Source organism: Agelaius tricolor, unplaced genomic scaffold, assembly GCF_023055355.1.
Source record: "Agelaius tricolor isolate 1412-34295 unplaced genomic scaffold, bAgeTri1.0.p SCAF_8, whole genome shotgun sequence".
In the NCBI taxonomy this organism is placed as follows: domain Eukaryota; kingdom Metazoa; phylum Chordata; class Aves; order Passeriformes; family Icteridae; genus Agelaius; species Agelaius tricolor.
In genome coordinates this window covers 21,535,943-21,551,508 of record NW_027269268.1, presented here as the reverse complement: position 1 = coordinate 21,551,508, position 15,566 = coordinate 21,535,943, and the positions used below count along the sequence as shown (strand labels likewise).

Genomic DNA, 15,566 nt, shown 5'->3' with positions numbered 1-15,566 from the left:
TGAGGAGGAAACATCATGCAGACATTTTATCTCTATTCTTCTGCTAACAAATTGGCTTAGTTTTTGGAAATTGCCAGTGTAGTGGTGGTTGGTGAAAACTTAGCTATCCAAGATTTATTCAGTACCTAGCATGTTGGGGTGATAGTAGGTAGAAAAAGGACGCAATGGCAAGCTTGCTGGAATTCTGTCATGCGACCATGACCATGTATGTTTGGATATAACTGCATTTGTACTTGTTTTTTCCTGAATGAGTATGTCACATCTTGAGATTTTTTTTTTCTTATAATAAACCAGGCACAATCACAGTAAAAGAGCCAAAGTACCTTGATTATGAAGATAAACGTAAAATACATCTTACAGTTGTGGCTGAAAATAGCTTCAATTCAGTGTTCTGCGGAGTGACAGTTTTGATTCAAGATGTGAATGACAATATACCTAAATTTGAGCAAAGCTATTATAGAACATCAATATGGGAAGGCCAGAGTCCTAAAACAGATATCATACAGGTAAGTGAAAGTGTATCTTCCCAAGCACAGTGCTGTAGTTCAAAAGAAGTTTGGCTGATCTGTTAATCACTACAATCCTGTTAGCTCTGTCTTGGACCATTCTGTCTTAAAAACTGGGAGTAAGGCTCTTGGTGTTGCTACTAGTCTGCTTGGATATCTAAAATATTACATGATTCTTTCTTCTAGACCATATTGCAGATCCGATAATTCATGCAGGTCTGTTGAGCTGAAAGAGAATTCTCTATCTTCTGGGCAACTGTGCACCTGGAATTTAAATTCTCTTTTTAAAAAAATTCTGTTTCTGTCTTCAAGCAATTGAAAAATACCATTCAAATCTGGGGTTCTGGTTACAATATAGGCTGGGTCTTGTATTAATGCCTCTACTGAAAGGACTATAGCAATAAAAAGAATACTTTCTACTCATCAGACTAGTAGAGTCAAACCCAAGTGTTCAATTTAAAATCTGCTGCCTAAAGAGCAGCTTGTCTTAATTTAAATGTGCAAACACTTCTTCCTCTGAATGGGTCCATTCTCCCAAAATGTTTCCAGCTGGCTGTGTTAGAGCAAAAGAAGACATCAGTTGGACTAGAAGAACATATAATTTCCTCAGTACGTGTTCTTGCATTGCAAGTCAGGTCACGGTGAGGGTCATGTTAGGTACTAAAGATATTCCCTCTCTAGAGAATAAATAAATGAAAAGCTACAAATGCCTCCAGGGCAAAGTGATTAGAAACTGATGGACATTCTATTTAGAGAAACATATGTCCAGGAATGGAGAAAAATCAAAAGGCAGTCAAGCCAGATGTGTAATCAAAATTTTATGACAGAATACATTCTATTATGTTTCCTTTATTCAATCTGACTGGTTGCCTCTGCTGTGTTTTGGGTCCCAGACTCATTATAATGCTTGTTCAGCAACAAAAGAATACAAAGATGACTCTTCAAAGAGTAAGAGGACTCTTTGAGAAACCTGTTCACTGCTGCTGAATGTTCCTTATTCTGTTGGCAAATCTTTACAGACTGCCTCTGCCCTTTTTACATTTTCTGGTTGGTATTTTAAGAGGTAATTATTGAACTATCCCATGAAATCTCTGAAAACATAGTAGTTTAATTATTTTATCCTTTGTCTGTTTGTATAGCAGCAATACTTTAAAGGCCAGTCCTGTACCACTGAGAAAGTGCATTTTTATGTGCTCAAAAAGGACAGCATTCTAATAGCAACCTAATAGTAAAATGATTGCATTCAGCCCTAATGCTTTATGTAGCTGAATTTCAAATTATTCATTCATGTGCAGCCCATGTAGGTCATGAGCAGATTTTGTGACCTTACACAACACTCAAGCTGGGGACAAAGATGATTTATTTAAATACGTGCTGTAGAAAGGAAAGTAATCAGAAATATCTGACTGCAGTATAAGGGTTTTCCTTCTGGAATCATGTTCTACTGTTTTTAATTAAGCCTCAGCTTTGCTCACAAACAGGTATTTGCAACTGACCTTGACAGTGGGCTGAATGGAGAAACTGAATACTCAATTGTATCTGGTAATGAAAATGCAACATTTCTAATTGATTCAGCACGAGGAATTCTAGCAACTAATACAGGCCTAGATTATGAAAATGCTTCATCTTACAGGTTTGTATTTAAGGTTCCCATAAAATGTATTCTTTTTGTCTTGTCTAACTTGAGAATATTAATGTTACATATTTCATAGTTTCCTGTTGGTATCCATTACCCACAGAACCTGGGTGCAAGCCAGACAGCACTGAGAACAGCTCTAAAGCTGCCCATTTGTACTATAGGTTCTTGTGTAGTTACCACATTTAGAGAAAGAAATATAGTATAGTTTAATCAATGACAACACTTACTGATATAAGTGTGATTATTCACTATAGGAACAGTGACAGTTCCTGGATTTTAGTTTATTAATAACTGTACAGCCATTCCCTCTCTGGAAATGTACTTTATAAAGACACAGTGAAAACACTTAAATCCAAGAAATAGGGATATGTTCTCATTTTTATTTGGTAAAGAGTTCAAAGTTTGTACTCAATAATGTGATAAAGACTCTTTTTAAACTGTTTCTATCTATAACCTGTCTTGCACTAAGTATTAATTTTTTCCAGTTTTTCTGAAACTCTGAATAAATATGGACAAGTGGACATGACAATTTTCCTTTATGGGTCATGCCATCGTTGGAATTAGAAAGCAAATAAATAATGCCTTGAAGAGAAAATATTACTATGAAGATTCATTAATGGACCCATTTTAAGGATTGCAGTCTCCACAAAAAGTAGTATTTCTGTGTATATGTCAGTAGAAATTACTTTTTTTTTCCATCTGGTATCAGTTAAAATATTTGTACATTTTCCTGTCCTGTGGGACCTCAAAGTTTTAAACTTGAGAATAATGAGAATAACTTGCAGAAAACCACATCCAAGAATATTGATAGAGTATGTGGGGTTTTTTTAGTATCAGGCTAATTTGATAATAATATCCCCAAAACACTTTGTTTTAACTTAATACACAGGACACTTAATTAGGAGGATTTTTTTCAGTTTTTCACTGAATCAAATACATCAATTCTGATTTTCAAAAACTTAAAAAATACATTTTATTTGTAACGAATACTTTAAAAGAACACCTAGAATAAGTCCTTCAAAGGTAGGATGTTTACTGTTGGTGAAATGTTCAACATGGGAGCATAATAATTCTCATATCTCACTTTAAATGGGAGCCTGATTTATTTCCATATCTATGTTAAAATTCTAGACTTTCAGTTTGACAGTTTGTGCAGGGAATCTGTGGCTTCATATTCCTTCTCTCTAAAACAAGTTATTAATCTGGACATTGTTAGGTGAAAAGTGAATAGCAAAAGAAGCTTTCACAAGTATTTCCTGTTTGATGTCAAAATGTTACTGTTGTCTTTTTCCAATTTGCAAGGAGTTGTTTATATATCTGAATTGAACATTTTCATCCCCAGAAGTTCTAAGTCCCTTACAACAGGGTTTATAATGAAAGTGTTGACAGAACCTTAATTTTAATGCCTTGGCTAAAATGTTTTTATGAGAGGCTTTTTTTCCTGAAACCTTAGAAAGTGATTATTTTTACTGAAAATATTTCCATATGTATACCTTCCCAATTTTCATTCTAGAAAAAATACACTTTCTATATGGAATTATGCATGGCCACTGATTGAATACTAGCCTGCAATTTAAGTTATCTTCTATTTGATCAGAAACCACAAGGATACCCAGAGTAGTGGTGGTGTGGTCAAGGAATAGAAATGCTCTAAGCCAAAGCTTGAGTTACAGCCTTGGCATTCCATATTGTCAAGTGAACATTTAGGAAGTAAAATATCTATTTGGCACTTTTTAACTGTTACTTAGAAGAAAGATGGAGAAATAAGATGTTTAGAAGATCTTTGGGGAGGCAAAAAAAATGTGGTGCAACATGAAAACAATTGTTAGCACATATAACACTTAATTGAGATGCTCAACTTTAACCTGTATATCCTTTAGCCTAACTCATTGTTTTCTTTTTTTTCCTTTTTCTTTTTAAGATCACCTGTTGAGTTAGATTTAATTTTGAATTTGTTTCTGGAATCTCCTCCACTGGGAAGTGGTAAAGTCTTCCAAATAATCTCAGTTTACATTTGCTTTTTATTGTTCAGAAGCTGCTTCCCATAAAGAGTAAACATTTTATACATGTTTATCATGTTGCTGCTCACCATTTTCTTTGCTTCATTTTTTGTGGAAAGGTTGTTTACAGAATTTACAACCCATCCTTATGCAGATGTGAAATGGAAGTTTAAAGTCAAAACTCTTCTAATCTGACAGCATGATTCTGATCCCACTAAAATCAGTGGGAACTTTGCCATTGTCAAATGGTGCACGTATTCATGGTTTTCACTTTATCACTTGCCTTTATAATGTAACTGAAGGGCTACTCTGTGTCTGCAGGCATTCTGGCTGAATACCATTTTGGATGTTTTTGTATTTTCCAATTTCCACATCCCTTTTGTCCCTTTATAAACAATGAAGAGAGTCAAGTTGTTGCAAATGATAATTTAGTACTAAGGTTTTAATTCCTGCTCTGAATTACCAATGGAAGAACTGTGTCTTATTTGAAAGAGTTGTTCAACCACTTACATTTGGTATGAAACTGGATTAAATGAGTACAGACACACTCTTCCTTTTCTTTGTATGATTTTGCTATTCTTTTGCCATGTAGAATCTCCTGGACATTTTTCCTGCAAAACCAAAACGTAAAATGATGCACAGTCAACCTTACAGAAAGAAAGATGGAATTTAAGAGTTGCAATGAGGAACAGAAATGGCTATTTTTTTTGGGTTTAAAACTTCCCCTGCTTATAATAGTGGTGCATAATTCAGTGATTTCTGATCAAAAGTGACAATTAGTACCTCCTTTAATTGTAGGTTGGTTGTACAAGCTGCTGATAAAGGGAACCCCAGACTGTCTGCTACCACTATTGTGAGGATACAAGTGTTAGATGTTAATGACAATGCTCCAGTTGTCCAACCACTAGGTGAAGAGGAGGTCCCAGAAAGTAAGTGTTAAAGTACAGCTATATTTCCTTCCTAATTCCTAAGGCTAGGAATTCTCAGATAATGATTTACTGCTTTTGGTGATTTGTGTAACCAAACAACTGCAGTAAAGATTATCATGGGTAGTATTAAAGCTGAAATATCAAAGCAAATTTTGATCTGCTTTTATTTTCAGTCATTATTTTTAATCTTTATATATTGTGGATAGTTTGGAATAAAACCATAGACTATTTAAAAGGAGGGAAAAATCTGCCGAAATGCAACATTAATCTGTTCATTTTCAGTATTGTACTCTTCATATGTCTTTTGATTTCTGCTCTTCTCCAATAAAAATGTTTGGTGTTAAAACCAGCATTGCTAGAAATGAGACATTTTGAACTTCACTGTGATGAAAGAAATACTTCCTATAAATTTGAACGTAGTGTTAGACAAGCTCTATAGCTAAGTGCAGTTGATGATCATTAAGAGAAGGATTCAGGACCTCCTGAGTTCTCAACCCAGTATGCATCCTGTGTATTGTGTGACATAAGCTCAACATCTGCACAGCTTGAGTCCTGGGCCTGTAATTTGCAAATACAGGCATCTTACATGTGAATGAATTAAGATACACAGCAGAAAAATTATAAACACCAGTACTCCTCTTAACAGAAGATAACAAGTTTGTCTTTTCTGATATATTTTAGTCTTTCCTAAGTTTACCTGCCACTGGTAATGACAAGTACAGAATTCATAGATGCACAGCAGCTATAAACTACAGGTTACTTAATTAATATTTTGTATTCTATTTAAGAACTTGCTTTACGACATGGCAAAGTATTTTTGAGGCTTCATGCCCAAGGCATGTAAATGACAAATGGTTTCACTTCTGTTAGTTCCAGGCTTTGTGAAATGATCACTAATAGGTTCAGTTTGCAATCTCTGGTACTGTCAAATTGGCCCATGACAAAAGCTGTCTGTATCCAGTTTCTCAATCTTGTAGGATTATACCTTGATCTCTTCATATTTTTGTGCCATGTAGGTCTGTGTGAAGGCCTTGTTTCTCTCTAGTGGCCTTCTCTTCAATTCTGGAAAAGCTCCAGAATTGTATTTGCTGGTTCTATACAGATCAGCATCTCTAATACCTCAGTTAAATTTTCTTGTGGCATTGTTCAGTAAATACATTCTGAATTACATTCAGTCACATAAATGCTTGTGGAAAACCATGTAAGTTCCTGCTGCTGGTGAAGAAACTGTTATGACTACACTGGATCTGGGAAAGTCTTAAGAAAATCCAAATTAAAATTGGGATACAGAACATACCTTTGAAGAAATATACTACTGTTTCCATAGCTTTTCTGGATATTGTGATCATTGTAATACACAAAGTTTGAATACACCAAAAGCTATACAGAAAGATTAAATGCATCCAAGATCCAATATTACAAAATAGGCAAAATCTTCAGAAATTGTAACATTATCTTTTAACTCTGACTTATTCTCAAAATTATTGTTTCAGATGCCCTGCCTGGTTTTATAGTGACTCAAGTGTCAGCAAGTGATGCAGACTCCAGGCCAGCACTTCAGTTTGGTTTTATTTATGATAAGAGTCCTGAAATGAAATTTGCCATTGATCAGCATACTGGTGTCATCATAGTGGTGGAACCATTAGATTTTGAAGAAACTGCTGTGTATACGCTGCATATCATAGTTTCAGATTCTGTGCATCAAACAGAAGCAGAACTGACCATCCTTGTTTTGGACATCAATGATAACCCTCCAGTGTTTACTCAAGATTTTTATCAGGTGGGAACATGGCAAATGAACCATCAGCATGTGGTATCTTTCCATACAGGATGATAAGTAGTAGGAGTGCTTGTTCATATTTGTCTTTGAATGCATGTGAGCACTGAGAATAAAGGTCTCTGCAAACTATTACTGAGCAAAAACAGAGCAGAGCTCTTTTAGGGACCTCCAGCCCCTTCCTAAGAATTCTGCTAAAAGGACTGAGGAAACTGCTCACTTTCAATGTTTGTGGTTTCTGTCTTCAGAAGGCAATTGGTGTGAATGCGAACTCATCAACCATGCATTCATAGTTACTGGATACAATCCAATCCAGTTTGGGGAGCAGGGTCCAGTGTTCAGAACTTCTTTCTTCTGAGAGAATGCTAAACAATTTGGTACCTTTATACTGGCCCACTTACTATGGCATAAATTTCTTCATTTTCAGTTACACAGCTCCACAGGTGTAGTGATTGCCTTTGTGGTAGATGATGCATGTAAAGTTTGCAACGTGCAATGCTGCCTTATGGCTATGGCACTCACCTAGGGAGTGAAGGATATGGGTTTTGACCTCCCCAACATCCCTTGAGACTGAGGAGGGTACAGAGCTCTGCTTTTGGACTCCTGGACAAGCATTTGAACTGGTACTGTTGTAGAAGTGAGGTTGTCCAACAGTGAAAGCAAATCTTTTTGTGACTATGGACAACTGTGGGCCATAAAGAAAAGTGGAGATTAAAGAAAGTGGAGCATATATAAAATAGAATCATTGAGTTGTAGAATAGTTTGGGATGCATGGCATCTACAAACATTATCTAGTCCAAGTGCCTGACTGCTTCAGGGCTGACCAAAAGCTAAAGCATGTTGTTAAGGGCATCGGCCAAAAGCTTCTTAAACAAGGCATTGACCACCTCTTGAGGAAACCTGTTCCTGTGCTTGACCACCCTCTATGTAAAGAAATGTTTCAGCCTCAGGAAGAGGAGGCTCAGTTTTACCAATCTGTTTAAATACTAGCGTGGGCAAGTAAAGATGGGCAAACCAAAGTCTTCTCTGTTGAAGGACAGGAGGCAGTGGGCACAAATGGACGCACAAGAAGTTCCGTTTAAACATTGGGAAACTTTTCTTTTTTTTTCCTTCAAACTCTAACAGTGACTATGCATTGGCACAGGTGGTCCAGAGAGGTTGGGGCATCTCTATTTCTGGAGATATTCAAAAATCAGCAGTATGTAGTTGTGGGCACCCTGTTTTAGGTGACCCTACTCTGACCAAGGATTACACCTTGCAGTACCCAACAACCCCAGCCATTCTGGAACTGAGCTGTTTGACTTGGTGCTTTTTGTGTGTGGTAGATGTCCTCAGAGCCAAAAATATGAGGCACCACAGAAGATTTGGTTTTAATAATGGTCCATTTGTAAGTCTCAGACAGTTTGAGTAAAGAAATAAGTCTAAACATTTGGTCTAGTAAAGAATTTTCTACCTCTGAGCATTTGCAGGCACAGTAGTTTAGTCACTTCGATACCTCTGTGACAAATTGTAGACACCTGTGAAACTTTTGGGTGCCTGAGTGGGCAGAATTTGTGTAAATTTTCCACTAAAAATCATAAATCCACATTCTGGAAAAAATGCATTATTACTACTCAAGTGATTTTTAGACCTTTATTTTCCTCAATCCTCATATGTGTCTGATTTTGGAGAGTAGTTTAGGCAAGCAATTGCTTGTGCAAGTGCCAGAACTTTTTTTTTGTGTAGATTGGAGCAGACATTGTAGGGAGCATTATTAATTGATTCAAAACAGTGTAGTTTTATTTACTATTTTAATGTAAACTGCTGAGCTTCTCTTTCCACAGTCCTGATATTTTGATGTGTTGCTTGGCAAGTAAGATACACTGCTTCTTTTTTGGTTGATGATATGTGTAATTCCCTATTCATCATCCTGTATTTTTACCCTTTTATTATTCCTTCAAATGTTTTCATATTTATGCTCCTCATATATAGCTTAATATATGTATGTGGTTATTATATACATATAATCTCTCTGTTTAAATTACTTAAACTAACACTTCAAGTTATGACAGAGGTAGCTGCTATAGCATACTGTTCATTTGAAATTTGATTTATAAGGTGGAAGGAAACTTTGGTCACAAAAGTGCTGTATGAAACTTGAAACAATGAACATTCTTAAAAAGGGAATGGATTTTCTTGGTTTCCTAGAAGAAAAAAAAAGGAAGCATTTTGAAAAGTCAAATTCTAGGAATAATCCAGTGGTGATTAACTGGACTAGTGCTGGAGTTTTCGGGGTGCACATATTGGCTTTTTTAGCATTCAGTCATATACTGCAGACTGTATTCCATGTATGGAAAAGAAGGGGGTTTTGAAAGCAAAGGGAAAAGCTTTTAGTTGCAGTCCATAAGTGTACTCTTGAAAAAAGTGATTAATTTATTTTCTGAACTTGCTGTCATAATGAACAGATGGATTTTACTACTGTTAAAGCTTACTATGAATTTTGGCCATATTGAAGGCATAGTTTTCAATATCTCAAGTCTTTCTGGTTTTGTCCCAGAAGAAAATGGGTAGGTAAAACTTCTTCCAAAGCTGGGAATTGTGTGGGTTTTGCTGATAAGAACAAATAAAGGCAATTTTTTTTACATCTAAAATGTTTTTTTTAAGCTCTATTTTTGGTTTATATGTCAGGTGAACTTGCCAGAGCTCATTTCTATGGATGCCACTGTTCTGACACTCTCTGCCATAGACAGGGATTCTGAACATAATGGAATGGTTTCCTACAAAATCCTCTCTTCCCGTGAGGGATTTTCCATTGATCACAAGAATGGTGAGTCTGCATGGTTTATTATTTCAGCTTGTTAAGTATAAATCAAAGAGTCCTGTTGCTTTCTCACCTGTTGCCAGTGATTACTTGAGTTCTGGAAATTTGTGGAGGCCAAAGTCCACTGTGTTTTTGCTAAATCTGCCATTATCAGTGGGGAACTATCGCATCAAAGACTGTAGTTCTCAGTTTGTCCCTAGACCATGCATATTTTTTCTGGTCTAAGTGCAGTATGTGTATTTGATACTGCATCATTGAGGGGAGGTCTTGCCTTCACAGCATCGCTATGAGTTCTTAGCATCATTGAATAGTTTGGACATGATCTTTAATGGTCATCTAGTTCAACCCCCCTGCAATGAGCAGAGACCTCTTCAGATAGGTCAGGTTGCTCAGTGTCCTGTCCAACCTGGCCTTGAATGTTTCTGGGGATGAGGCATCTACTATCTTTCTGGGCAATGTGTTCCAGTGTTTCATCACCCTCATTGAAAATAAGTGTTCCTCATATCTGATGTGAATTTACCCTCTTTTGGTTGAAAACCATTATCTCTTGTCCTACCATAAAAGGCCTTACTGAAATGTCTGTTCTCATCCTTATAAACCCTCTTTAGGGCCAAAATAAGGTCTCCCTGGAGCCTTCTCTGGGCTGAGCTATCTCAGCCTTTTCTCAGGAGAGGAGCTCCAGTCCTCTGATCATTTTTATGGCTCTCCTCTGGACTTGCTCCAACAGGTCCATATGTTTTCTTTGCTGAGAACTCCAGAGCTGGATGCAGCACTCCAGTTGGACTCTAATAAGAGCAGAGGGATTGAATCATGTCCTCCTCCCTGCTGCCCATGCTGCTTTTGGTGCAGCCCAGGATACAATTGGCTTTCTGGGCTGTAAGTGCACATTGATGGGTCATGTCCAGTTTTCCATCTACTGATACCTTCAAGTCCTTGTCCACATGGCCGCTCTCAATCCTTTCCTCCCCCACGCCCTGTCAATATCAAAAGTTGCCCTGATTCATGTGCAGGACCTTGCACTCATCTTTGTTAAACTTCATGAGGTTCATGAACCCTCTTCCACAGCTTGTCCAGGTCCACCTGGATGGCATCCCATCTCTCAGGCATGTCAGCTGCAGCACTCACCTTGGTGTCATCTGCAAACTTGCTGAGGGTGCACACTATCTCACTGTCTGTGTCACTGGTATTAAACAGTACTGGTCCCAGACCCCTGGGGTATGCCACTTGTCACTGGTGTTCATCCAGAAATTGACCCACTACTCTCCAGATGCAAGAGAGTAATTTTGTTGTGTACAGCCATTACAGCTGGGTCATTTTTAAATATGACTGTTTAGAATCAGCTTTTGGAATCACATTTATTTGCCTGTGCAGTGTGGGCTGTTGTTAATTCTGTTTTGTTTTCAGGTTCACTGTTTTTCACGGAACCAGTTATGCAGCTGAAAAATATTTCCATTATTCATCTCCTGATAGAGGCCACAGATGGTGGCAGTCTCCCTCTGAGTGCAGTTACCTCCATAGAGGTGCACATAGAAGATGTCAACAACTGTGCCCCTCGCTTCACAAAGGCTCTGTACAATCTCAGTGTGAGTGAGGATGCCTCAGTTGGAGAAAACATCCTCCTGTTCTCAGCCATCGACTGCGACTGGATGCGTGACAACACGTTTGTTGAATACTCCATTATTGGTGGCAATGCTGAGAATTTATTCTCTGTAGAAACAAGTGTCATGGGGTCAGAAACATCCTACAAACTTGTTGGCAGTCTTGTTTTGAGTAGTGCTCTTGACAGGGAAACAGCTGCTTCTCACCAGTTGGTTCTCCTTGCCTCTGATCGTGGAACACCCTCTTTGAATTCAACTGCTACAGTGCTAATCACTGTGCTGGATGTTAATGATAACCCTCCAGTATTTAGCAACTCAGAGTATCATGTTCATGTCAAAGAAAGCATCCCCATAGGCAGTCACATCACTGAAGTTTCAGCAAAAGACTGTGATGCAGGCACTAATGCAGAGATCACTTATGCTATCATCTCTGGAAATGACAGAGGGCATTTTTGCTTGGATGGTAGAACAGGATCTGTAAATTTGACAAATGCGCTGGATTATGAGGATACCATGAAATTCACTTTGGTTATCCAAGCCACAGATGGAGGAACTGATGTAAAAAATATGGCTTTTGCTGTTATTCTTGTTAGTGTCCTAGATGACAATGATTATGCCCCGCTTTTTTTGTTTCCCAGTCTGAGCTGCACTGTCAGTGAAAATCTGCCTACCTTTTCTTTTGTGTGTGCTGTTTGTGCATTGGATTTTGATAAAGGCTCCTATGGGTACCTTACCTACTCCATTCAGTCTTCATGTTTGACTCATCGTGAAGCTGCTAGAGACCATGACATGTTCTTCATTGATCCTTTAACAGGAGATATTCATACAAAGCAAATGTTTGACTATGAAAGTCAAAATAGGTACTGTCTCATAATCCAAGCAAAAGACAAAGGTGATTCACTGGCTACCACTACAGTTCAGGTAGATATTGAGGGGAGAGATGAATTTGATCCAGTGTTTACACAAGAACATTATTTCTTTAATCTTCCTGAGAAGAATGAAGCAGGCCAGTTGATTGGTAGAGTGACAGCATCAGACAGTGATGGTGGACTGGACGGAGTTGTTCATTACTCCCTTCTAAAACCTTCTCCATTCTTTTCTGTGAATCAAACCAGTGGCAATATTTATTTGACTCAGACTGTTCACAGAAGGAAAAATGGCATCAAAAGGAATGATGATACTCTGAAATTGTTGGTAAGAGCTCATAGCCCTAAAATTGTGTCAAGGTTCACAGCATGCACTGTTTTTGTGAATGTTTCCAATTCTCCTGAGAGTGATCCCACAGTGTCAGCACACAGCCTGACAGTAAGTGTTTCCATCTCACTGATGGTGTTTCTGCTGCTTGCCATCAGTCTGATCACACTTACTCTGAGACTTAAGCAGAAAGATCTGATGAATGCTTGTGTGAAAAGAAACCCAGTATCCTCCTCAGCTGCTGATGTGAATTCAATAAGAGAAGACGAGGACTGCCAGAAAATCCAAAGTACAGAGAGCAGTATGCTTCCCATGGGTGCTATAGCAAAATGGCTGAGCCTAGCAGGACTTGGAGAGGGGAAGGATGATGATGTCTCCTGCAGGCATTCAGACTCCAGTGGCCATGGTTCTGCTGAAGGGGAGACTGCAGAGGACGAGGAAATCAAACGGATCTATGAGTGTCCTTGCAGAAAAAGCATTGGCTCAGCACTGAGCGAGCACGGCTCGCAGTTGCCAGATTCGGGGATCCCAAGACAGTCTGATCAGTTCTCCTATCATTCTGATGTCATAGCTACCATGCAAAGCATGGAGAATGTGCAGACCATTAAAGGAGAAAGCAGAGAAGAAGCCTGTGACACAGCCTATGCACACAAAATCTTGTCTCAAACACTTACAGAAATTGGAATAAAAGAGGAAGGCATGATGACAGACCACACAAGAGACTATGTCCTGATGCCAGATGGGAAAGACTATGGGTATGATTTGCTTGCAACTGTTGGCATCTCAGATGAGGATCTCAGAGGTGGTTATAACTGGGATTATGGGCTTAGCTGTGAACCCAGATTTCAACCTCTTGCCTCAGTGTTTAATGATATTGCAGAACTGAAAGATGAAAATGTTCACATTCACAGCTTCTCTCAGGAGAAGAAATCTCTTGATTTCCCTCCTCCCTTGATAACATCAGTAGCACAGCCTGGCATAAGGACAGTGCCGCCAAGAATGCCAAATATAACATCAGGGCAAGCTTTTAATAAATGCCCTTATTCTCCCATTATCCATTATCATGGATACCCTCCACCAACCATGACCCCCAGATTTTCTCCTACTCTCTCTTTACTTACCATGCAGACACCTTCTGCTTCTCCAGTAGTGTCTGATGGGAAAATGATAGGAACCTGTCTTATTGATCCGAGCTATGATCTTGCAACAGAAGAAAAAATTCAGGTCTAGGTTATTAACTGAAAGTATTTTATGGTAAAAAATATGGCTTAAAATGTATTTTGTTACTTTTTAACAGCAAAATATGCCCGTCAGAGCTGCATCACCAGTATTCTTTCTGTTTTCATGAGCCTAAAAAGTTAAAATAGATAGTCAGAAATTTGGTAACTATACTTCTTGTTCTTCCCAGAATACACTGGGAGAACATGAGGCTTCTCTTTCGGTTCCCAACTGTGGTTTCTATGTAAAACACACAGCCAAGTGCCTGATAAGCAATTTGCTCAATTCTACCATTTTTCTTATAAAATGCATTAATAACAAACAAATGGAAGTAATTATTTATTGTGGAAAGCATTTGTTAGCATACTGGTGGGTTCTGACTGATTCTGTGGTGGTGTTAGAGGAGAGTACTGGAGGGATGTGTAAGTACAGCGGGTGTGGGGGTATACAAAGGATAAAACTTGGGTTCCTACTGAGCTCTTTCTCTAGTGTTTACCCAGGTTTCCTACATCTCAGCCTCTGGGTCCCAGCAATCTGTTTGGCCTGGTGTGGCAATGGCTCCTCAGTGGGCTTTCTTAGCTATCTTTGTGGTGTGGAACCCAGGTTCTGTGCACCTTTTTTTATCACCTGGTTTAAAGCCAGCAAGTCACCATAATCTGAATAATGGATGACCTTTGGAAAACAGAATAATCAGCAATAAGATAAAAGCAACCATCTTCTCTATTACTAGATCTCAAGTAGATATGTATTGTGTTTTTGTTGCATTACAGAGGGTGCCCTGGGGCTCAGGCAGCTGTAAGAGCAAACAGTGTTACAGTTCTGAAGGTTGAGTATGCCTCCACCCTGGTCTTTGGTTCTGTGCTGGACCAAAGATCTCTGCAAGACCAGATAATCTGGCCTTGTTTGTTGTATGTATCATACACATGGCATTTCGTGTACGTATGTATATCCAGACACATACACATGCTGTATATGCTTGTATCTTGATCAATAAAATGCACAGACAATACATCTAGAATAACTCTGGTTTTTCTTCAATGTATGTTCCAAAGTCCTTTGCATCATATGTATTAAAACTGGGCTATAAGGAAGTGTCTAATTGATACCTAGGAGTCTGCTACTACAAGTTGGATGTATAGAGAGTTATATATTGTACAGGTCATAACAGGTGTGGAGGGAAAGCATGCAGTGTGGTTAGGCTGAGTGATTTTGTGGGATCAGTAGCATTTGTGCAGTGGCTGCTTTTCCTCAAGCATGCATATCAACAATTGCAGCCTGTGGGCTCATAACCAGTCTTTGAATAAGATCCTGTTTCTGAGCCTACACTGACACTGTACATCTTGTACATGCAACAGGATCCATGATGCTATGTGTCTTTTAAAGCTGGCATTTCTTCTTTGTACTGCCATGGAGCTGGAAATGAGACTTAGCTTAGGAATTAATTGGGATAGACAAATTTTACTAAGAAAGAAGAGGGGATAGTAAGATTTGTAGTCAGACAAAAAACTGTGCCAGGGAGAAGAAAGAAAAAAAGAGGAATTCATTCCCAGTTCACATCTAAACACAGAGATTCAACTAAAGGACATAATTTCAGAATGAATGTTATTCTCTGCTGTCAATACTCTGCCTGTTGGCATTATGTTGTATACAGCCTGATTGGCTTTAACTTATATGTGTGAAGTTGTAAATTAATTTCTAATACACTGAAAGGTGTTCTTTGGGTCTTGACTTCTGTACAGTTATAGTATCAGAAGGCACACAGAGCTACCTTTTCTGTGAAGTCAACAACTTTGCTAATTTGATTTTAGTTTCAGATGGTCATGGACAAGTGGCAGCTATTGCTCTGGTGAGCAATGAGCACATGCCATCCTTAGAGAGGGGTCACCTGTTCAGCATGGGATCAGT

General features: G+C 38.4%; 1 protein-coding gene across 1 annotated transcript in view; it reads left to right on the top strand.

Moving 5' to 3' along the window:
* The window catches only part of DCHS2 (dachsous cadherin-related 2), a 104,788-nt gene extending 90,118 nt beyond the window's left edge, over positions 1-14,670 (top strand). The window contains exons 15-20 of the mRNA XM_071432719.1: positions 295-506; positions 1,988-2,139; positions 4,944-5,074; positions 6,568-6,854; positions 9,519-9,657; positions 11,056-14,670. Of these exons, the coding sequence (XP_071288820.1) occupies positions 295-506; positions 1,988-2,139; positions 4,944-5,074; positions 6,568-6,854; positions 9,519-9,657; positions 11,056-13,673 (3,539 nt within the window). The 3' untranslated portion in view covers positions 13,674-14,670. The remainder of the gene's footprint in view (positions 1-294; positions 507-1,987; positions 2,140-4,943; positions 5,075-6,567; positions 6,855-9,518; positions 9,658-11,055) is intronic.
* The last annotated feature ends 896 nt before the right edge of the window (positions 14,671-15,566 follow it).